This window comes from Pelobates fuscus, chromosome 8 (genome assembly GCF_036172605.1).
Source record: "Pelobates fuscus isolate aPelFus1 chromosome 8, aPelFus1.pri, whole genome shotgun sequence".
In the NCBI taxonomy this organism is placed as follows: Eukaryota; Metazoa; Chordata; class Amphibia; order Anura; family Pelobatidae; genus Pelobates; species Pelobates fuscus.
In genome coordinates this window covers 20,687,095-20,708,470 of record NC_086324.1, presented here as the reverse complement: position 1 = coordinate 20,708,470, position 21,376 = coordinate 20,687,095, and the positions used below count along the sequence as shown (strand labels likewise).

General features: G+C 40.6%; 1 protein-coding gene across 1 annotated transcript in view; it reads right to left on the bottom strand.

Annotated features, from left to right (window-relative positions):
* Nucleotides 1-235: 235 nt before the first annotated feature.
* THSD7B (thrombospondin type 1 domain containing 7B) overlaps nucleotides 236-21,376 on the bottom strand; it is a 366,207-nt gene continuing 345,066 nt past the window's right edge. Inside the window, exons 24-29 of the mRNA XM_063429372.1 lie at nucleotides 8,552-8,725; nucleotides 7,075-7,170; nucleotides 5,413-5,495; nucleotides 2,286-2,478; nucleotides 1,440-1,527; nucleotides 236-574 (exon numbers count right to left, since the gene is read on the bottom strand). Of these exons, the coding sequence (XP_063285442.1) occupies nucleotides 493-574; nucleotides 1,440-1,527; nucleotides 2,286-2,478; nucleotides 5,413-5,495; nucleotides 7,075-7,170; nucleotides 8,552-8,725 (716 nt within the window). The 3' untranslated portion in view covers nucleotides 236-492. The remainder of the gene's footprint in view (nucleotides 575-1,439; nucleotides 1,528-2,285; nucleotides 2,479-5,412; nucleotides 5,496-7,074; nucleotides 7,171-8,551; nucleotides 8,726-21,376) is intronic.

Here is a 21,376-nt window from a genome sequence, read left to right as displayed (position 1 = left end):
ATTAATATAATTCATCAATATCACAGTATTAACACTTTGTCCCTACAAGTGTATTGTCCATTAACTTTACAAGTAATTTACAAATAAATGAATACTGCATTATATACAAATTATGAAACAGGAGCTTGTATAGTACATCACACAAGAAATATTAGAAGAGAATTTTTAAAAAATGCTTGTTTGTTTTTGTTTTGTTTAATTGTTTTCCATTCACTCTCGTTACATACACGCTGCAGTTTAGGAAATCCATATTTTATTTATTTTTATTCCAAGTTTGTAAAAAGAAAATGTAGGCATAGTCTCGTGGAACCGAAAACAAAAATATCTCCTGTGATCTCCAACAATTTTCTGGAGGCTGCAACGTTTCTGTGTTATTTACCAAGTTCCATTGGTGTCAGCATGTTTTGCTGGAAGAAATCTTTGACCTTGTTACAAAACAAAAAGCAGCTAAGGCAGTTGATGTCTGTATTTTCATGTCTACATTATCATGAGTTACATGTCAATATCGCCATCATACGAGAAGGACAGAGGCTTCTGCTGTGGAAAAAAACTCATGTTCTCTTTTGGCTTCTTACTGAAAAACACAAAAACAATAAACATGTCAATATAGTTTTACAATATGCAAGAAAATACAATGTTCAGATACATTCTACCTGCCTGTGTATTTCATATTTGTTTTTTTAAAACAAACCATTATTTCAATTAATCTTTGCATGAGTTCCTACAAGAAGACTTATTTTTGTAACAATTACTCGCTCAACGTCGCTCATTTTTGGAATTTGAACACGATTTATAAATGAAGATACAATTGCAAGATGCATGTCTCGTCACTTAGACATCTGCCACCGTTTTAAAAAGGAATTAGAGCTAAATGAGTTAGATGAAAATAAAATAACTGTAAACATGACATTGATTTGCACAAATATGCTTTCAAGTGTTAGAGACTCTTTAGGCGTTTGTTATGCTTATTAATTTAATTGGAGGGCCGAGCTATTTTATTCTCGTAATGTATCTGATACTGATAAGTAAAATCATTTATCCAAGACGCAGTTTACGTATTTAGCCATGTCTAGTTTTGTTTCAATAAGATTCATGTGTGGTTGGATTCAATGAAATACCAAAATCACATTTTTAGGTAAATTTGCACTTGTTAATGATGCTCCTGATGTGGCAGCCAATCAGAGAAGAGAAGACTCAAAGAACTTTTCCATGGTAAATCAGAAGTATAACCCCAAATATCAACAACTATGACTAGCTCTATACTAATTATATCACTCATGTTGTATATTTTATTTACCCTTTTATACTGTGACACAACAAATTCTGTATTTTTATTGGAATTTTATGAATGCCATGTAATAATAAAAAAACATTAATTAGCATGATAAATCCTTACAGCAACACTCACAATATAAAGTCTCTGAGTAATATTTACTTACCAGATTAAATAGGATAAAAGGATAAGAAGAACTATTATAAGAAAGCTGCCCGCGGACACTCCGTAAACCCAAAGCTTTACCCTTCCATCTGCAAACAAGAGAAACATCAAATTATAACACATGTGGACATGCACATAATATCTTTTTATGTGTATAAAATAGGAGAATGCATGAAGTTCTCCTAGTTGGACCTGCAATGTAATGATACCTCATGTAACTGGGGTTTCTATATTTGGTCAACCAAAAGTTTTTGGGCTTGTTTTTCAGTAATTGTTTGCCACGTTCAAGGAATAGTTGCTAAGCTCTCGCAAAATACATGTATTTCTCATTTATCATAGGAAATGATCAGATTGTAATGGACAGAGACTCTTGTTTTTTTATGTTCCTAATGTACGTGGCTATAAGATTCATCAAGTATCAATTTTGTTATGAGGTTAGAAGATATCCTTCAGACTCCATAGCAGGCAGACTTGAGTTGCAACCATAAATTTCTTCCAGTGTAAAGGTCACCCCTGCTCCACAATTCTTTTAGATGTTCTCCTGAATCAACATTACTATTGCGAAATCCAAATAATATAAATTTGCAGACCAACATTTTCTTGAAACCATAAACATTGCCTTGCATTTGTAACATCTGGTCTTGCACAGTATAAAGCTATGTTTTCACACCGTAAACACAGTCCTACGTGCAATAGATGTTTTCTGGTTGTCTGTTATGATTCATAAACATCTATATTATTATTTCCTGATTGTATTCAGCATACTTCCTTTCCAGCAAGATCACGTGCACCCATCTTTACAAGAGTCATTGAATTAGCCACGTTTGCCTTTAATTCCAGCACTTGCCTGGATCAAAGGGCTGAATGGACCAGCCTTTAAAAATTTCAGGGATTCTGGAATTGACACGTTTGCTCTTCTCAACAATTTTTTTAACATCAGCCTTCTTGAATTCCGTCCCTGGTACTTTCAAACAGTAGTCAAGAAACCCATTCGATCTCATTATCTGTGTGTATCCTTGCTCGCAGCCACAGACTCCACTCTGCAACAAAAAACATCCAATGTCAAAATAAGGTTACGTACCATTTTCTTTACACATTGCTAACCATGGAAGAACAAAATCCAGTTGCATTCATTTATTCTTCCAGCTTCATTTACTTTAGAATAGTCTGTATAGTGAGCAAAGCATTTCCTGGAATGTAAAGTTTTGCATGCAATCTATTTAAGGTCATCAAATGTATCGGAAGCGCTAAGCGTGCCTTAATGTTGGGGAATTGCGACCGCCGACCAAGTCCTATTCCAGTGAAGGATATATGGCGTGAACAAAATCTAACATGGTAGTTACTGACTGAGAAAAAGACAACATACATGATATTTCCCTCTTCTTTTGAGAATTTGACATTTCAACATATTCCTTTCTCTGCAGAATATCAGTGTTGTCCATGCTTTGCTGGCAGTCTATTCAATAAACAATTTATTTTCACGTTAAGTGGTCTCTAATGATACTTCAAGGTTCAATCCACAGCCCAAATATGAAAACAATAAATACATAAAAATCACTATTAGTAGATATAATCCCAATGAAAACATGCATGCATTTAATAATATATATGTTTTTCATTGTGGGTATATCTAAAAACAGCTTGCAAAGCTACAAATTTCTTGTCTGCAGCCTTTGCAAGACCTCTTCCTCTAACCTTGCCTAGACCTTCTGTGACTGTCCAATCACAGACTTCCCAGTGCAGCAAACTGAAACATCTTTGCCAGGCAGGTGCTCTGGCAATTTCCTGTCTCTCTTCACATACACAGCTGTAGTGCTTTATGGGCGTGGAGTGTCCATGTAATATTGAATGTGCTACCTTTGCGATAAGTACTCGTTTGTGGCGTCCAGGTCAGTCAGGTCAATCAAGATGTGGCTGATGTATCTCAGCCAATCCCTAACCTCCGACAGCAAACCACAGTGTACGCGGACCCCAGGCTTGGCCATAGTGAGGATGGACATGAGTGAGAGGTAGAACTAAATAAGAGTTTTCACAAATTTACTTGAACAGAAAAAAGTGAAAATAATATCAACTGAGCCTACTGTTTGCATGGTAGAAGATGTGCCTGAAAACAAGACTTCTATAAAATATCACATGTTCAGAAGTTTACTATACATGTTAAAGTTCTGGAACATGCATGAAATGCTAAGGAGTCTTTATTTGGTGACAGACAGGGTGTCATCATTAGAACACACAGGTCTGTTTATATTTCACTCACTAACCGTATTTAAATTCTGTCTGTATACTCAATGGCTGCCAATCAGAACACAGGGCTGATGTCAGATGTGTAAGTCATTTGCTTTGTCCTCTCGTACCCTCTTTCCAGACTTTGCACCGATATTAAACTGCTTTTATTTTAAAATGCTCTCAATGTGCTTTTTCATTAAAAAATAATAATTGAAGTAAGGTAAACGAGGTCCTTTAATTATCCTAGGATACACTTTGTTTTAAACATCAGAGCTTTTCTATTAAGATATCAGTATCATATAAAGAATTGAGGGCATTTGCTCCATGGAAAAGAAACAAATACAATCTAAATTCCGGTCATGTTCTCCGATGCCAGATGGTATTTTTCCGGCAGGCAAAATGTTTGCTTTTATTCTTTTACGTCGAGGCAGTGTTTTCTGTAAATTAATCTTACTGTGCCACGTCGTAGCTCGGATAATGTCTTATGCACTTGCACAAAACCCAAGGACCTTACAAAACCTTAAAATTGTCTGTTTTTAAACCAGGAGGTATTGTCTTGTGTTGTCAAAGCCCAGGTGGAATTAAGAGAAGTTTGCTGTAGAAAAATCTAAGGTCAACTAGTGACAAAGTGTCATACAAGATCACCTCTCCACTCTAAGGACTTACTAAACACATCTATACCCTAGTTATGGAAATACTGCAAACAGTCTGTATTCAGGGATTCCAACCCAATTAGTCCTTGGTGCAACTTAGTAAAGTATGCAATTTATATATTTTTTTCATTATCCTCAGAAAGAGGTGAAGTTGGCTAGTCCTTGATAGTGTGTGAATTTATAGTAAAGAACAACAATGGCTAACTTTTGATCCCAGATATTTGTGAATAACAGTTCCCTTCATGCACATGCAGACTACTAGCTGTCGGAGCATCATAGACATTGTAGCTCATATGCATCATGGGTACTACATCATGTAGAATCACTAGCTAAACGTATATTCTCTACTTATAATTGTCTGATGTGACAATCTTTATTTGTTTGCTTCTGAAAGTTACAATGAACCTGTCATAACAGAAATAACCAAAAAAAGGAAAAAAAGAAGGTACAGTTTAAAAAAAAAAAATCGATGTTATATTGTGGTTACTCTCAAATGTTCTAGAATATCTAGCACTGAGTATAAGAATATAAGATTTCAGTGACTTATATTCTGCTTGGAGACACTTCCCAAAGCAGAGCAATCCTCCTTGACATCGATATGGTATCATATGGCATCGGAACAGAGTGTGACATAAGTCATTGGGTTCTTATATTCCTCTACCCAGTGCCAAATACACTAGAACATTATGGGAGTAACTACAATATAACGCATACATATGCTTTTTTTTAGTGTGCCTCCCTTTTTCCCTTTATTGGTTATTTCTGCTCACTTGATCTGTGAATCAAATAGCATGAAAATGCGCTTATCACTGTACACTAGTCTGTTCTTCTGCATGGAGGTCAATGCTGAAGAATTGTTTGACGGTCAGGGGAGAGACTTTAAATTGGGTTTTTCTCTTGATTTATATATTTTCCAGAAGTTCTGCTAGCAGAAATTCAATATACTGTTACATAAAAAACTGTGTGTACCATAACTGGTACACTGTAATATCGACTTTTTAAAGAAAGCTATTTTTTTAGAAAATAAATCCTCTGGATTCTTGTTCTACTTTACTGGACACTTCAGAAAACAGGATAAAAGATTAAGATTGTTACCTGCATGCAGTAGGAAAAAGGTTTCGTGCAGGGTGGATCACAGACGCGGACAGTAGCAGGTTGTGATTGGAGAGAGCACCCCCCTATAAGAAAAAAAAACAATTATAGCTATACTGTAATGTCTTGCTGTAAAGAAAGACTTTATTGAGAAATCCAGAAAAAATTAGTTTGCAGCGAACCCACTGCATCCCACAAGTGGGCCATTACACAGTGTGTCCAATAATTGTGCCCTAGCAAGCACACCTTTTAATGCATAGCACTTTATTGCCACATTGAGCACCAGTGAACACAATTCACAATGTTTTGCCAAAAACACCTCCGTGAATACATCGATTTTGCATGAAAAGTGCTCAGCTCAACGCCATAAAACCTAAAAAGCACGCATAGTCCATGAGTACCATGAGTGCAAACGTCTCTAAATCTCATGCAAAGTCCGTAAAGTCATGCAGGCTTAAAAAATAATGCAAGATTCAAATTCATGTCAAGTTGACATGTGATCAAAGTCCAAATCATCAGAAACCTTACACAACTGCCCACTGAATTTACAGAGTTGGGGAGATGTAATCCTACAAAAGAATAAATCTGAGTAAGTGATCAAGCAAAGTAAAGTTAATATGGGCTGCCTCACACCATAAAGGGAGCAACTTAGAGTAGATAGATCAAATAAAAATGTAGTGTGAGCGCTCCTATTTTTAAAAAAATGAGATAGATAACGATGTTCTATTTAATCTTTATGTATAGCATTTGTTTAAAAAATAGGAAGGCTTACACTACCTGTTTATTTTGGGAGATTTAATACAGACAAGGAGGTCCACATTTTGGAGTCGTTGATAGAAGAAAATAAGGGAGAAAGAACTGAAAATTGTAAGCCAGGGATAGATGGACAGTGAGTGACCTGGAGGATCGAAACTAAGGGAAAAGAGGTGGGCAACTCAACAATATAGCATTAAATATCTATTGCACATCTGTTAGGAACTCTATGAACTCTATAGGCAAATTAAAAGTTGTAAGATGTATTTAGCAGTCATAAGATGATCTTACATTTCAACACCGATTATTATACAATTCCATACCAACATTTTGAGGGCCAAACTGAAGGTGCAACAAATTACAGGGTCAGTCAAAGCACTGTAATCACTATAAGCTACTGTAGTAGTTATGGTGCAAGTAGTTTATGGGCACCATCCAAACTGTTTTAATGTAGTTTGAGGAAAGCTATTGGTTGCATAGGAACCTGCTGTCCAGCCCATATCTAGCAAGCACCATAACCACTACAATAGGCTGTCTTGGTTCTGGTACGTAGAGTGTCCCTCTAAGCTAAGAGAAGGCAACACACGTCCAATACTCAAATGATTCAGTACAGTAATATCCTGTGTTTGTTTGAAGTGGTTTTTAAGGAAAGTAAGCAATATAGGCACAATATTTTGCCACTTAATCAAATAAACTGAAAATCTAAAAACACTAACTAGCAGTTTATTACAAATTACATAAATCAGAGTAATATTTCACAGCTGAAGTATATTCCATCTCATTAGCCTCGAGGCTCTCATTAGACATATTTCTCTGTTTTCCTTCTAAAACATTGACTAATTCTAACAGGCAGAAATAAATCACACACATCGCAGTCGTGTTGTAATATTAAATGGCTATTTACACGTCTACCTGTAACATTTATTCCATCTGAACGCTGACACCAAACATCACGTTTATTATCTCTCCACGGACTCATTTTCCATGTGTACTTGAAACATTTTCCACCTGTTAGTTTAATAAAAAAAGAAAAATAATGAAATAATGAGTTCCTTCTTTACTGGAAGAAAGCAAATATTTAGTGATGAATGTTTGGTGATAAATGCTCATACATGAAAAATGCAATATGATAGAGGTACTTTAATGGGAAATGTGCCAATATGTTACAATTCCCTGGGGTCAATATCCAACTGGGCTCTTCTAATCGGCAACATTTAGAAAGCTAAATACACATCTTTTCCAGCATATTTATGAATACCAAAAACTGGACCAGATGAACGTTTAAAATGTATTCCAGCAACGAGTATAGCTTGCACTTCGTGATGCCAATTCCTTAATTCTGCTAGTGTTTAAAAATGGAGCCAAAGTTTACCACTGGGAGAAACTGGCTTGATAAGTACGCTGGCATGCCCAAACGATCATTAAACAAAGAATCGCATCAATCATGTTTCCAAAACACATTAAAACATTTGCTCTTATTAAAGAGACCAAGCACTGAAAAAGGAAATGGGAATATCTATTCAAATGTATTAAACAATAAAATGCAGGGAAAGTTTATTATTGCAATTTTCATGATGTACATGTGTTTAATGCAATGAGTATAAAATATTTACTTACAGTATTTCTAACACTTTCTACTAAATTCAGTTTTCCTGATAGTGGAAAGGGAAAGCTGAGCCTTGACAAGTAAACACAGATGAAATAACCCAAGCAGCTTGCTAATTCGTGCAAACCAGGGATTGTTACTAATCAGTATCTGGCACAAATGTGTGACAGTAATTCATGCAGTACCCCAGTAATAAACCGACATTGATATTCTGTGTATGTAAGAGTATCGCAGTAATGTGTGACGAGTAAAAGTGAATTCAAGGTGCCCCACAAAATAATCTGCAGAATGAGAGTATCATACTGTGTATATTTATTAACTGGTTTATTTATTTTACATTGTATATTTAGTACCTTTACATTGCACATTTACAAAAAATATAGTAATTACAGAAACATAGAATGTGACGGAAGATAAGACCCATTTGGTACATATATTCTGCCAATTTTTAAAATTACTTTCATTAGTCCCTGGCCTTATCTTATATCTAGGATAGCCCTATGCCTACCCCACACATGCTTAAACTCCCTCACTGTGTTAACCTCTACCACTTCAACTGGAAGGCTATTCCATGCATCCACTACCCTCTCAGTAAAGTTATACTTCCTGATATTATTTTTAAACCTTTTACCCTCTAATGTAAGACTATGTCCTCTTGTTATGGTAGTTTTTCTTCTTTTAAATATAGTCTCCTCCTTTACTGTGTTGATTCCCTTTATGCATTTAAATGTTTTTATCATATCCCACTGTCATATATCAAAACGCATACTAAATTATGATTACCTGTACATGAGCGGGTTTCTGTGGTCATCTTTGGACAGTTCTCTTGGTTCTCTAGAGACTCCATGATAAAGGTTCTAGAGCGTGACTGTAGACCAACGGCTTCAAAAATCCTCCCATCGATGCAGGTCAGCTCGCAGGAGCTCCAATGGGACCAGTCTGCCAAGTGACAGTCACCTGTAGGACAATAGAATATTGCAGTTAGATATATATCTTATAGCATAATGTAAGTTTATCAAATAGATATTACAGAACATAGAAATCTTATTGCATTATATATGGCAGTATTCTTAGCAAAGACCCAGGGGAAAATGCTCATAACTTGGCTTTGCCTCCTTATGTGGTCACCTTCCTTCATCAATACATCTCAACCACAAAGGACTCGATTACAGAATGGTTTCTAAAGTCTTGCATCTCATACAGTTTCACTCATTTCATAGTTGTATAATGAGCAGAGTAATGTGTGGGACTGATAGGAACCGCACCATGCAACTGAATGTAGGTATAGAGAAATAGTCTATACGTGTCTAATTTTGCTAAATAGATTGAGTTACTCTTAACACATAAGAGGCATTAATGGTAAATTAATGGCAAACAAAAACAATCATACATTAAAAAAGCTGAAAATACTTAAGTAGCTTAAGTCAGAGAAGTCTCATCTAGACGTGTGGCTCACAAATGGAAAGACGTTTGTTACAAAATATTTTAAAACAAAAAATTGGCTGAAATAACAGAAGCACCAGACCATAAATCCAATAAAAAAAAGACAAATCACAATCACACAAAGTCTTGTTTTCTATGAAGCTTTGGTGAGGTACAAGGAGGGTTTGTTAAATGAACTGTGATAACAGACATTAGCTTTCATAATACAAAAGAACATTTCATAAGAACACTAAATGCTCTTAGTGCAGTCATTCTGCTTACCGCATCTATCATTACACTCAAATATAGAAAATAGGGCTGTAATTTCTCTCCCTCAGTCTGCAAGATGCTGTGTAGTCCTCATGCCCCACAAGAGTTTGCCCCTTTCTGGATATCCAGGGTGCCAGTAAGGTTTACAGGACTGAACTAAATTACTGCTGGAAATTAATTGAGACTTTCTCTTTTTAGGTTAGAGAAGAACCACCGAACAATAAGAAAGAATTGAAGGTTGTACAGGCACAGATACTTCTAAAACTCACATAGGGGGTCATATAAGTCAATAGACTTATGCATAGAGCCAAAATTAGGTTCAGCCAAACCGCTTCATCTGAAAATAAAAAATATTTCACGACAGCCAATTATCAGCCAGATGGCAGTTTCACAATTTTGGTAAAAGAAAAAGATCCCGAAAAATTAATCATCAGAAGTACCAAAAGGGTGCACTGTACATGATACAAATATTATGCATAGAGTTCACAGTACACTTGCAAAAACATAACATACAGGGATATAATTTCTAATTAGTGGGCTAATAGCTGCTTTATCCATGGAGACATCTGACTGCTATTTTGGGGTCAAGAAGGAATTTTTTCCTAGTTTGTTGCAAAATTGGAAGTGCTTCAGACTGGGGTTTTTGCCTTCGTTTGGATCAACAGCAAAAACATATGTGAGGAAGGCTGAACTTGATGGACGCAAGTCTTTTTCCAGCTATGTAACTATGTTATAGCTGCATTTTAGTGCCATTTGGATCATAGTTCAAGTAAGAAAAAAAGAGAGGAAAAAAGAGGCGGATCAGTAAAAGATCTATATTTATATATTATATATTTTTAGAATAAATAATATTTACATAATTGTTTTACTGCTGCTCTTTTATTGCCTTTATTAATCCCTTTTCACTTGATCTGCGAATAAATTCAATATCTAGCAACTGTCTTCTAGCTATCAATCACCTTTTTCCCATCAATCATTTTTGGGGGGGGGATTCCGAATCCCAAATCACAATGAACATGCTTGTCCATTGCGCGATTAGTTTGGTTCGTGATTTGGCTACATTTTGGCTAAGAGTTCGGCAATTTGGCCGATAGCCTCACTTTCAGATGAATAGCATGTATTTGTAATAAAAAAAAAGTCTCCAAATTTAGTGATTTATAAAAGTTCTAAAAGTGGAACAATCCCCAATGCATCTATACTGTATTTGCTGCACTTTTAGAATGTGGAAGCTTTTATTTTCCAGCAACTTTATATAAATATTTATCTACCTGGGGAAAAGGGCAAATAAAACCCTGCGGGGCTATCTCAGCAAAAAACAGAGAGTAGACACAATCCGGTATAATAAATATAGCACTGAAATCACGCTCACATAGCTCATATGATCAAGACTCATGTTCCTAGTTATCTGCAGGTTGCACCTGCTTAATAAATGTTGATCATTCATATATCACACTGTCCTCTGTGTGCAGAGAGCACATGGAACATATAGTGTCAATGCTTATAACCTATTTATGAAGCTGTACATTATCACCATGTTGAGATTACTCCATTTACATTGTACAATGTGGTATGGAATGACCCAAATTAGAAAAAAAAAAAAACAATCTCATGTTATTCACTAAATAAAGCTTGACTTCAGTTTGTATATTGTCTCCAATTTTGCATACTAAATTGGTTACTTTAAGGTCTGCACGAATTATAATCCGAATTTTGAGATTGAAATCTGTCTATTAAGTATTTGACAAAATATACAAGAATTGCACCCAAATTCATCAAACAGTATTAACTCAGGAACAAACTTAAGGATTCAAGATCAATGCTTTTGAAGTTATCAACGTGAATTCCTAAAATCACAGTGTTAGAAAATATGTTTTAAAAGAAACATGCAGTTCTTTAATAATAAGGAGAGTGACAGGACAGCATTGTTCGTCTTCCTTTAGAGCTTCTGCAAAAATTAAGGATTAATTAAAAGACCTGGAAATGCCATAATCTGTTATATTGTCAATAAAAAGCAGAGACAATTTACTACCAGGTTGTAGAGAAATGAATATTAGAATTTGTTTGTTTTTGTAAAGTCATTTGTAAATGTATTGTTCATCCCAGCGTACATTAATCCTTGTGTAAGAGACAGTGGAAAATCTAAAATGAGCTATAGAGTACACATTGTCACGCCGAACTTACCTTTCTCCTATCGTTTCCTCTTCTCTTTCTCTCTCAGAATTTGTTCTTCTTTTCTTCCTATCATATTTTTTTTTTTTTTAAAAACATAAGACAAAGTAAGGACTATTTTGTAGACATGTGCAATTCGTTTTGGTCTGAATATAAATTTGGACAAATTTCGGCAATCGGACATTCGGATGCTTCCGAACCTAACTGCCGAAGTCCCGAATTGCCGAAGTCCCGAATTGCCGAAGTGCCGAATTTCGGAAGTGCCGAAATGCTTCGGATTTCTGAAAAGTGTCAAAAGAGGAGAGGGAGGGAAAATTAAGGGAACAATGACAGGAATCTAACCCTACCCCTACCCCTAACCCTAACCTAACCCCTTACCCTAACCCTATCCCTAACCCTAGTATTACAAATTACTTAGTATTAGTAAATAAGGGAGATTAAAATTTCCGTCCTGCGCCTACTCACCATGCTGCAAGTAAAAGTAGGGTTGATGTGGGATTATTAAAAATCTTTAATGTACTTGTATTGAATTATTGCACTAACTCCATTTTAACCTTATACTGTGACAAACCCTCCATTTTGTCCTCCTAACCTGACTTCTTCATTCCTCCATTTTGTCCCCATAACCTAACTTCTACATTTTAAACCTACATTACAGGACAGAATTTCCCAGCACATCTAATACAATAGACAAAGACTGTATTTTCTATAAAGACATGATTAACTCAGGAACTGCTGACTTTCCCTTAACTTGCAACATAGTATAATTTGAAGGCCATGAGAACACAGTAGTAATGAAATGTTCTATTCATAAGAGACCTTGCACCTGGCCATGAGGCCTGAGATCACCGACCGTGTAAAATGACGCTCAAGACCCCCTTGTCCCCACCCGTGTCCAGAACAATCCCACCTCTCGGTGGGTGGGCACGGGACTAACCACTTAGTTTTTGAGCCAATTAATAATATTGATAGGTGGACACTAATCCCGACACTTAACAATTAATCCAATTAATGATGTTTATTTGCTGATATTCTAATAATTAATGATGACGCAAAATGCCTCTTAAAAGGGCCTGCGCGCCCGCTTTTTAATCACTTGCCAATACATTTTCTCGAAGTTATTTTAACCTGAACCTTGTGTGTCAGACTTAATTACTTCAGCGTATATACGCAATTCAATTTTATTAAATTTGGACAGGAACAGATAGACATTTAAACATTTTGGTTTACTGCTAAAAAGTACCATAACAACTTGGCGCCCAACGTGGGGCATCGGGCTATGTCCGGCCGGTGAGCCGTCCTAAGGAAGACAAGGGTGGACGGAGGAATCCAGGGGGAAGGAAAGGAGACTGATCACCTCCAGGTACACGGTAGAGACTTCTGCAGAGCCACCGGTATGTTCCGGCCCCTTTGATTGACCCGTCCACGTGTCTGTGACTGCTTCCCGGGAGGACATCAAAGACAGGTAATATCTTGCCCGGTGTCTCGTTACTCACTTGTTTACCTGCATTTTAGTCTATCTGTTGCCTGGGTGTGTTTGAATTGTTTGCCTGTTTCCCCATTTTGAGATAAAGGGGGGTGGACCTGCAGGGGATTTGCCTGGGGTTCTCTGTTTTGCTTGTTTTCCCCTTTTTGGGATAAAGGGGGGTGGACCTGAGGGGACTTGCCTGGGTCTTCAGTTTGTCTGTCTATCTGTTTGTATTTTACCCCTTTTGGGATAAAGGGGGGTGGACCTGTGGATGCGTTCCTGGGGGTCTTCTGTTGCCTGTTTTACTCCTTTTAGGAACCACGGTGCTGTGGTTGTAGGGAAAAAGGGGGGTTGACCTGTGGATGCGTTCCTGGGGGTCTTCTTTGCCTGTTTACCTCTTTTAGGAGCCTCGTGGCTGTGGCTGTAAGGAAAAAGAGGATTGTTGGAACTGTGGATTTTGTGTAGACTCATAATTTCCTGTGATCCTTCTTGTGTCACTTTGAGAGCCTAGCTAGCTTCTTTGTACACGTGGTAACCCGCAGCTTCAAGTGTGGAGGCTGAGGGAATTCCAGTTTTCTTTTGGTAACCACAACCCCGAGCGCTGGGGTTGGTGGAATTCCAGTCTTCTGTTTATTTGTGGTAGGGGACTTAGTCTTGTGGCAGGGGACTCTGTTTCCTGGGGGGATTCAAGTAGGCATTGCTTGTTTTCCGCATCACGTGGTAGTGAGACTTATAAGTGGGTTTTATAGGGGCACTACGGGAGTGAGGATAGAGGTGGCCACATTCTTGTGGACTGCTGTGCAGAGGGAGGCTGACGGAATTCGGACCGGTGTCAGTTGTTTTCCGTGGCCGCTGGTAGTGAGACTTATGAAAGTCGTTCTCCGAGCGGAGACACTACGGGGTTGAGGGAGGTGACTTTGGAGTAAGCACACGAGTAAAGGAAAGGGATTATTGTTGATTTCATTTGAACTGTGATGCATGCACTGTATTTCAATTGTATTGTTGTCTTTTTTTTTTGTCTAATTAGGAGTCTCATGAACTCCTGTGTCTGTCTCTAAGGATTTTCCTTGCCTTTCATCTTTTCTACACTTCCTATATTATTATACTATCCACTCCCATTTCTCTTAAAAGAGAAGTGATTGGTCACACACTTCTCACCTCGCTCCAATCCGTGTCTACCACCCCGGGTAGGCGGATTCAGTGACTAGTCTACGTTTTGGGAAGACGCACCTGAGAAAGTCCCACGGTTCTCAGGTGGCAGTCGAGCATTGTAGACGTTCCTGTTCAGTTTTCCTTCTCTCTCCCTATATCTAGGACGCTGGTATAGGGGAAAAGGGATTATGGGGCAGGATTTAAGCAAGCCCAGTAAGGGCTGGTTAGCATGTGATTTAGTTGAGGACAGAGAGGGCGAGGAGATGGTTAAAGGTGTTGAAAAGATTGCAAAAGTATGTAAAATTGCTGTACCAACATGTGGAAGATTACAACCAGAAAGTTGGCGTAGGTTACTGACAGAAAAGAAAGGCAAGCTTACAGATAATGGTTTATTGAAGACTGCTGAAGCATGGTATAGAGTAGCGAAGGCTATTCAGCTAGAAGGTTGGGTTGAAGAAGAAATAAATCACAAAGGTGTGAAATTGTTTGTGTATCATAATAATTGTGTTGCTGGGGTTTACCCTCAGCCAGCGCCCCAAAATGGCGCCCAGGGGATGTCTATTCCCAAGGTTCAGTCAGCAATAGGTGATAGCCAGCTGACTATGTTCCCCACTCCCAATCCTCCCGAAACCAATCCCATCACCTCCCCTGTTTGCCCGGTCCTGAATTCTGATGGATCTTTCTTTTCCCCTTCCCCGTCTCTAACATTCCCATCATCCTCATCCATACCTACCCTACCTGCTGTACCTACTCCTAACATTTCATCTGCCATTCCTTCCCTGCATTCTCTCTCCGTGAATGATCCCCTCCCCTCTTCATCCGCCCAGCTAACCACCTCCTCCACCCTTGCCCCGGCTCCTCCCTCTGCACCCACCTCTACCAATCCCTCTCCGTCCCCTCCCGTCTCCACCCCAGTCCAATACCCCACCTCCTTAAATGTAAATACCCACCCTACTCTTCTCCCCTCCCCAGCCTGGCCCTACCCCTTCCCATATCCCATGGCCCTGCCCTATCCCGGCTACCCACAACCCCTTCCCCAAGCCACTCCCCAGGTTCCGGTCATGCCCAGTCCGGCACAGTCTGCCCCGGATGTGCCCACATCCAACATGGCCGCCACCTCTTCCCTTAATCCGAATGCAGTTCCTTTTCCGGCCACCAATATGGCGGCCCCCAGCACACTGATGCCGGTAATTCCCGGTGACTACCTATCTGGTTCTGACCTGCTGACCACCCCTGCATCTGGGACCCCCTCTCATCCCCCGATCCTGTCACCTCACCCGGGCCCTGCACGCAAGAGAGCCCAGATCATAGAATTAGATGAGGAAGAGGAGGATAGGGTATCCCAGGACTCATTGGAGGCTGCAGGAGCCGCTGCAGGAGCCTCAGCTCATCGTTCTATCGATGATCCCTTTGGACACAAGGGTCGGGGAGAACGGGCCCCTCCTAAGTATGTTGCCTTTAACCCCACTCAAGCTAGTGCATTAATGAAATCGCTCCCTGACCCAGAAAAACAGCCTATGCCTTTTTACCGAGGGATAGTTCAAATTCAAAAGACTTATTCCGCCGCATGGCGTGATCTACTGAGCATTTGTGCTATTAAAGCAGGGGATGCATATTGGCCAAGTATGGCCCGTCACCTCAGTACAGATCTGCTTTCCATTGATGTTGATTACCCCTCCGGGGTAACCTTTTGCAACCAATTAAGAGAATGGGCTAAGGACAAGCTTGCAGATCAGGCTGCTGACCTTACTGATGTTATTCAAGATAAAGGAGAATCAGTGGAAAGGTTTCATGCAAGACTGTATCAAATGTTTACAGATTTGGGGTTTGATCTTACTGACAAGATTCATTCACAAATGCTGTCAGGTGCGTTTGTCCAAGGTGTTAAAGACTCTATACGCAAGGGAATCATTGCTGCACGCCCTGAATATAAGGTTGTTCCCCTGGATACCCTGCTTTTAGTTGCTAGAGGTTTGGAATCTGCTCAGACCCCAAGAAGACCCACTTCAGCTCCTCTCATGGTATCCCGCTCCACTCCAGTCCCAAGAGGTACCAGACCGGAGGAGGGGGGACATTGCTTTAATTGTGGAGCAAAGGGGCACTTTAGAAGTGACTGTCCAGAACCAAAAAAGGAACCAAGGGAGCCCAGAAAACCATCCAAGCCTGCCCCGGCTCCCAAAGCCACCAAACAGGTTCCAATAATTGAGGAACCCGATGAATAGGAAATTGGCAAGCCTGTGTCCGTAACCCCTGTCATGGCAGTGTCTACAGGGGATAAGGGGGGGCCACTTGCCACAGTGACTTTGCCCATTGAAGGCCACCCTACCACATTTCTAGTTGACACAGGTGCAGCCCGTAGTGTTCTGTGAGAACAAGACCTGCCAGACCCATCCTTCCTGTCAAATATTGATGTCTCTTGTGTTGGAGTGGATGGCCAGCCAAGACATAGCCCTTTAACAACTCCACTACGAGTTGGCTCTAGCCTGCTTGCTCGCTTTGTGGTATCCTCCACATGCCCAATTAACCTGTTAGGTGCTGATGTTCTCTCACGCCTGCAAGCATCCATCACATTCACCCCAGACGGGCAGGTAGAAATGTCTACACCTCTATCTGAATCAGACACCTCAGCCCTATGCTCCTTGCCTCTGATGCTGCATTTAGAAAAGCCCCGTGAGGAAGTAGCAGAATTAAGGTCCAATTTCCCAGAGGTATTAAAAACACAGGTGCCCGCCAAGTTATGGTCCTCAGGCCCAGAGGACATAGGTCACCTAAATGTTCCCCCCATGGTGGTAAAGCTTATTCCAGGAGCTAAGTTACCAAGAAAGCCACAATATCCATTAAAACCAGCACAGGCTGCTGCCATTTCTATCCACATCAAGGCACTCTTAGAGAAGGGTGCCCTGGTAAAATGTAAATCTGAATGCAACACCCCATTATTTCCTGTGAAAAAGAAAACTCCAAAAGGTGAGCCAGAGAAGTACAGGATGGTCCAGGATCTCCGTGCTGTCAATGAAGCTACCGTCCTGGACACCCCTCTTGTACCAAACCCCCATACTCTGCTCTCTGGAGTCCCACCATCTGCAAAATTTTTCACAGTCATTGACCTGGCCAATGCCTTTTTCAGTGTCCCACTGGACCCATCCTGCCAATACCTGTTTGCTTTCACTCATGAGATGCAACAGTATACCTGGACTGTCATGCCCCAAGGGGCACAAAATTCTCCAAGTCAATTTGCAAAGGCCATGGGTACCATCCTTGACCCATGGCAAGCTGAGCACCCAGAAGTTGTTTTGCTCCAATATGTGGATGATTTACTGCTCTGTGGAGATGATATACCCACAACTGAAAAGTGTTCAATTAGTCTCCTTTCCTATTTGGCAGAACAAGGATGCAAAGCTTCACTCATCAAGCTGCAATTCTGCCAATCTTCAGTGATTTTCCTTGGACATTGCCTATCCCAAGGTACCAGACATCTTACTCGGGACCGGGTAAGAGCTGTACTGAACATTCCACCTCCAAGGACTTCAAAGTCCCTCCATGCCTTCCTAGGCCTCATTTCCTACTGCAGAGCATGGATCCCAGAAGCCTCTCTGCTTATGCAACCTCTCTATGATGCACTTAAATCTGACCCATTCTGTTTGACCAATGAAGCTCTGGACAATTTCAATGCTCTCAAACGTGCCATTGCTTCTGCTCCTGCCTTGGGCCTACCTGACTACACCAAACCTTTCAAATTATTTGTCTCTGAAAGACAAGGCCATGCAACAGGAGTTCTCACCCAAACTAATGACTTAAGAGGCCGTCAGAGGCCTATTGGATATTTCTCATGTCAGCTGGACATTGTGGCCAGAGGGACCCCTTCCTGTCTCAGGGCCGTTTTTGCTGCAAGAGAGCTCATAGAAAGAACCTCAGACCTGGTCCTTGGCCACCCTCTGGTTGTTTTGGCCCCTCATGACATTTCTGCCATCATCAACCAAGTCCAGCTCAAGCACGTGTCTCCAGCCAGACACCTGCGCCTACAGTGTCATCTTCTTTTGCCTGACAATATTTCCATCCAGAGATGTCAAGTGCTTAATCCATCCACTCTTCTTCCACTCCCTGAGGGGGGTATCTACTATGGATTCATCACGGATGAGACCTACATTTACCTGCTCTGTGGATGTATCAAGAAGACCATGCATCCACATTTGACATTTCAAGAAGATGGGAATCCTCTCTGTGAAGGCCCGGATTACGCCTTCTGTACCATGTGGTACAAACCAAACATTACTCCTGAACCTTGCTATGAAGATGAGCTTTACCACTGGACTGATGTGAAGCTCACTGCTCAAGATTTCTATTGCGACTCTGAAGGCAATAGCATGGTCTTGGTCCAACTACCTCAACAACTTAACTACCTCTACCGCCATTGGGATACCACTATCCCACATATTCCTGTTACCAAGTTGAAGACAAGGTCATGGAATGATCTTGGGCCCATGGCAAAACTATGGGCCACCATGGATGAAGAACAGCTACAGGAAAATGGTATTGCCAAATACCCAACAACTGACCTCCTGGAAGCATGGCCACGCCATTTCCTGGAAAAGGAATTTCAAGATCTGGTCATAAAGAATGATTATGACCCAGAAACACCTCATGACTGTTTCGAACAAATGAAAATGGAAACAGTGCACTTACCAACTGTACATGAGAACCCATTACCAGATCCAGATTTTACCCTGTTTGTGGACGGTTCAAGATATGCTGATGAAGAAGGAAGATACCATACAGGATATGCCGTAACCACAACAGATGAAGTTATCAAATCATCATCTTTACCATCAGCAATGTCTGCGCAAGAAGCTGAATTACAGGCTCTGACTTCAGCATGCAAAATTTCCGAAGGAAAACGTGCCAACATCTATACAGATTCAAGATATGCTCTGGGTGTGGCACATGACTTCGGCCTAATTTGGAAGACAAGAGGATTTCTTACCACCGCCGGTACACCAGTCAAACACAGCACTGCAATCAAGGAGCTAATGGATGCCCTCCTACTCCCTAAAGAAGTGGCCGTTTTGAAAGTCAAGGCCCATGGGAAATTGGATACAGATGAAGCAAAGGGCAACCATTTAGCTGATCAGGCTGCTAAGCTAGCGGCCAGGGATCTGCAGGAAGTGGATGAAGAAGTGTCCGGACAAGAAGAAGAAGAAGTTCCTATTTTTGCTCTGCAAACTCTTCCTACTGATTTGCGAATTTTGCGAGAACAGCAAGCTGCAGTCACTCCTGAAGAAATCCAGAAATGGAAAAAGAAAGGAGCTGTCCAAAAGGACGGAGTATATTACAACAACTTCAAATTTTGTCTTCCCAGAAAATTATATCCAGCAGTTGTCCAATGGGCACATGGGCCTGCACACCTGTCAAAAGAATTGATGGCCGCCCTCATACAGAAGTATTATGAAGCACCTGGAATTACAACCTTGATCAATAGCTTCTGCAAGGCCTGTGCCATTTGTGCAAAATGCAACCCAGGAAAACCAATCAAGGTGCCTGCAAAACACCTGGCGAAGCCCATGTACCCCTTTCAGAGAATTCAGATTGACCACATTCAAATGCCCAAGAGTGGGCCCCATGAATATGCACTAGTCATAGTGGACATGTTCTCAGGCTGGCCAGAAGCCTACCCAGTGGCCAATATCACTGCAAAAACAACCGCAAAGCGTCTACTTACAGATATTGTATGTAGATTCGGACTCCCAGAAGTCATTGAGAGTGATCAAGGCCCAGCCTTTACAGCAACAGTGACTAAAGAAATTTGGACTGCCCTAGGGGTGACTCTAGCGTTCCACACCCCTTACCACCCACAAAGTAGTGGTAAAGTGGAACGCATGAATGGCACTTTAAAAACCAGAATGTTAAAAATGTCACAAGAAACAAAGATGCCCTGGCCAGAAAGCCTGCCAATAGCTTTATTTAGTGTTAGGCACACACCTAGAGGGAAGCATTCACTGTCCCCATATGAGATTCTATTTGGGACAGCACCCAGACTAGGTTGTTATTATCCGCAGCAGTTGCAGCTCCAATCAGATGTTTTAGTAGACTATGTAACTGAACTTGCAAGTGCCTTGAACAAAATACATGCCCAAGTTTTCTCTTCAATTCCAGATCCCGATTCGGATACAAGTACCCATAACCTGCTCCCCGGAGATTGGGTTCTGGTCAAGAAGTTTGTACGGAAAAATACCCTGGAACCTAGATTTGACGGTCCATTCCAAGTTCTCCTGATTACCGCAACCTCCGTCAAACTGGCCGGCAGGCCAAATTGGATCCACGCTTCCCACTGCAAGAAGTCTCCTGCCCCGGAGGAAGCAAATACCGTACAAACATGTACCTCTGGTACACTTTCTCCCTAATTAGCCTAATAAAGGCCCAGCAAGTAGCCATCACCAAAGATATTAGTGGGTATACCTTCTGGTACAATTCATCATGCACCCATGTGGCTACTTATACCTTTGACTATTGTGATATTGTAGAATGCCCATTTCCCACCTCACAAATCCAGAGTATCTATAGAGATATCCCTCATTCAAAAGACCCATATGTTTGTGTAGTTGACAAGCAATGGGGGCACAATTGTGACCATTGGGGGGCGGCGGGATGGAATGCCGGGCCTGCCTGGGGTTACAAACCAAAAAGTGCCTTATCTAAAGTAGATGATCATGGTAGATCCCTTCTCCAGAGAATGACTTTGAGAAAGCCTGGGGGGGGGTACACCAATGAAATTAATCCTTAACATTGAGCATCCAAGCCCCACGGATGCAGACCAGTATGTGATGGGAATGTATTGGAAAAAGGGTTCCTACCGTAAATTAGGGCATTTCTACCTCAAAGATATGTGTAACTCTTCTGAGTGGCAAGGGGCCACCCATATGGTCCCTAACCCATTAAAACCTCATATCCAGACCTTTCAAGACATGATGGCCATTGCTAACCCCACCTTTGAAGATACCATGGCCGCTGAAACAGGTTTTAATGATGTTAACCTATGGTTAGAATGGATGAAATACAATGCTAATAAGCATAACAAGACCGCATGCTATGTGTGTGGCGGTGCCCGGCCTCACCTGGGTACTGTGCCTTTAATC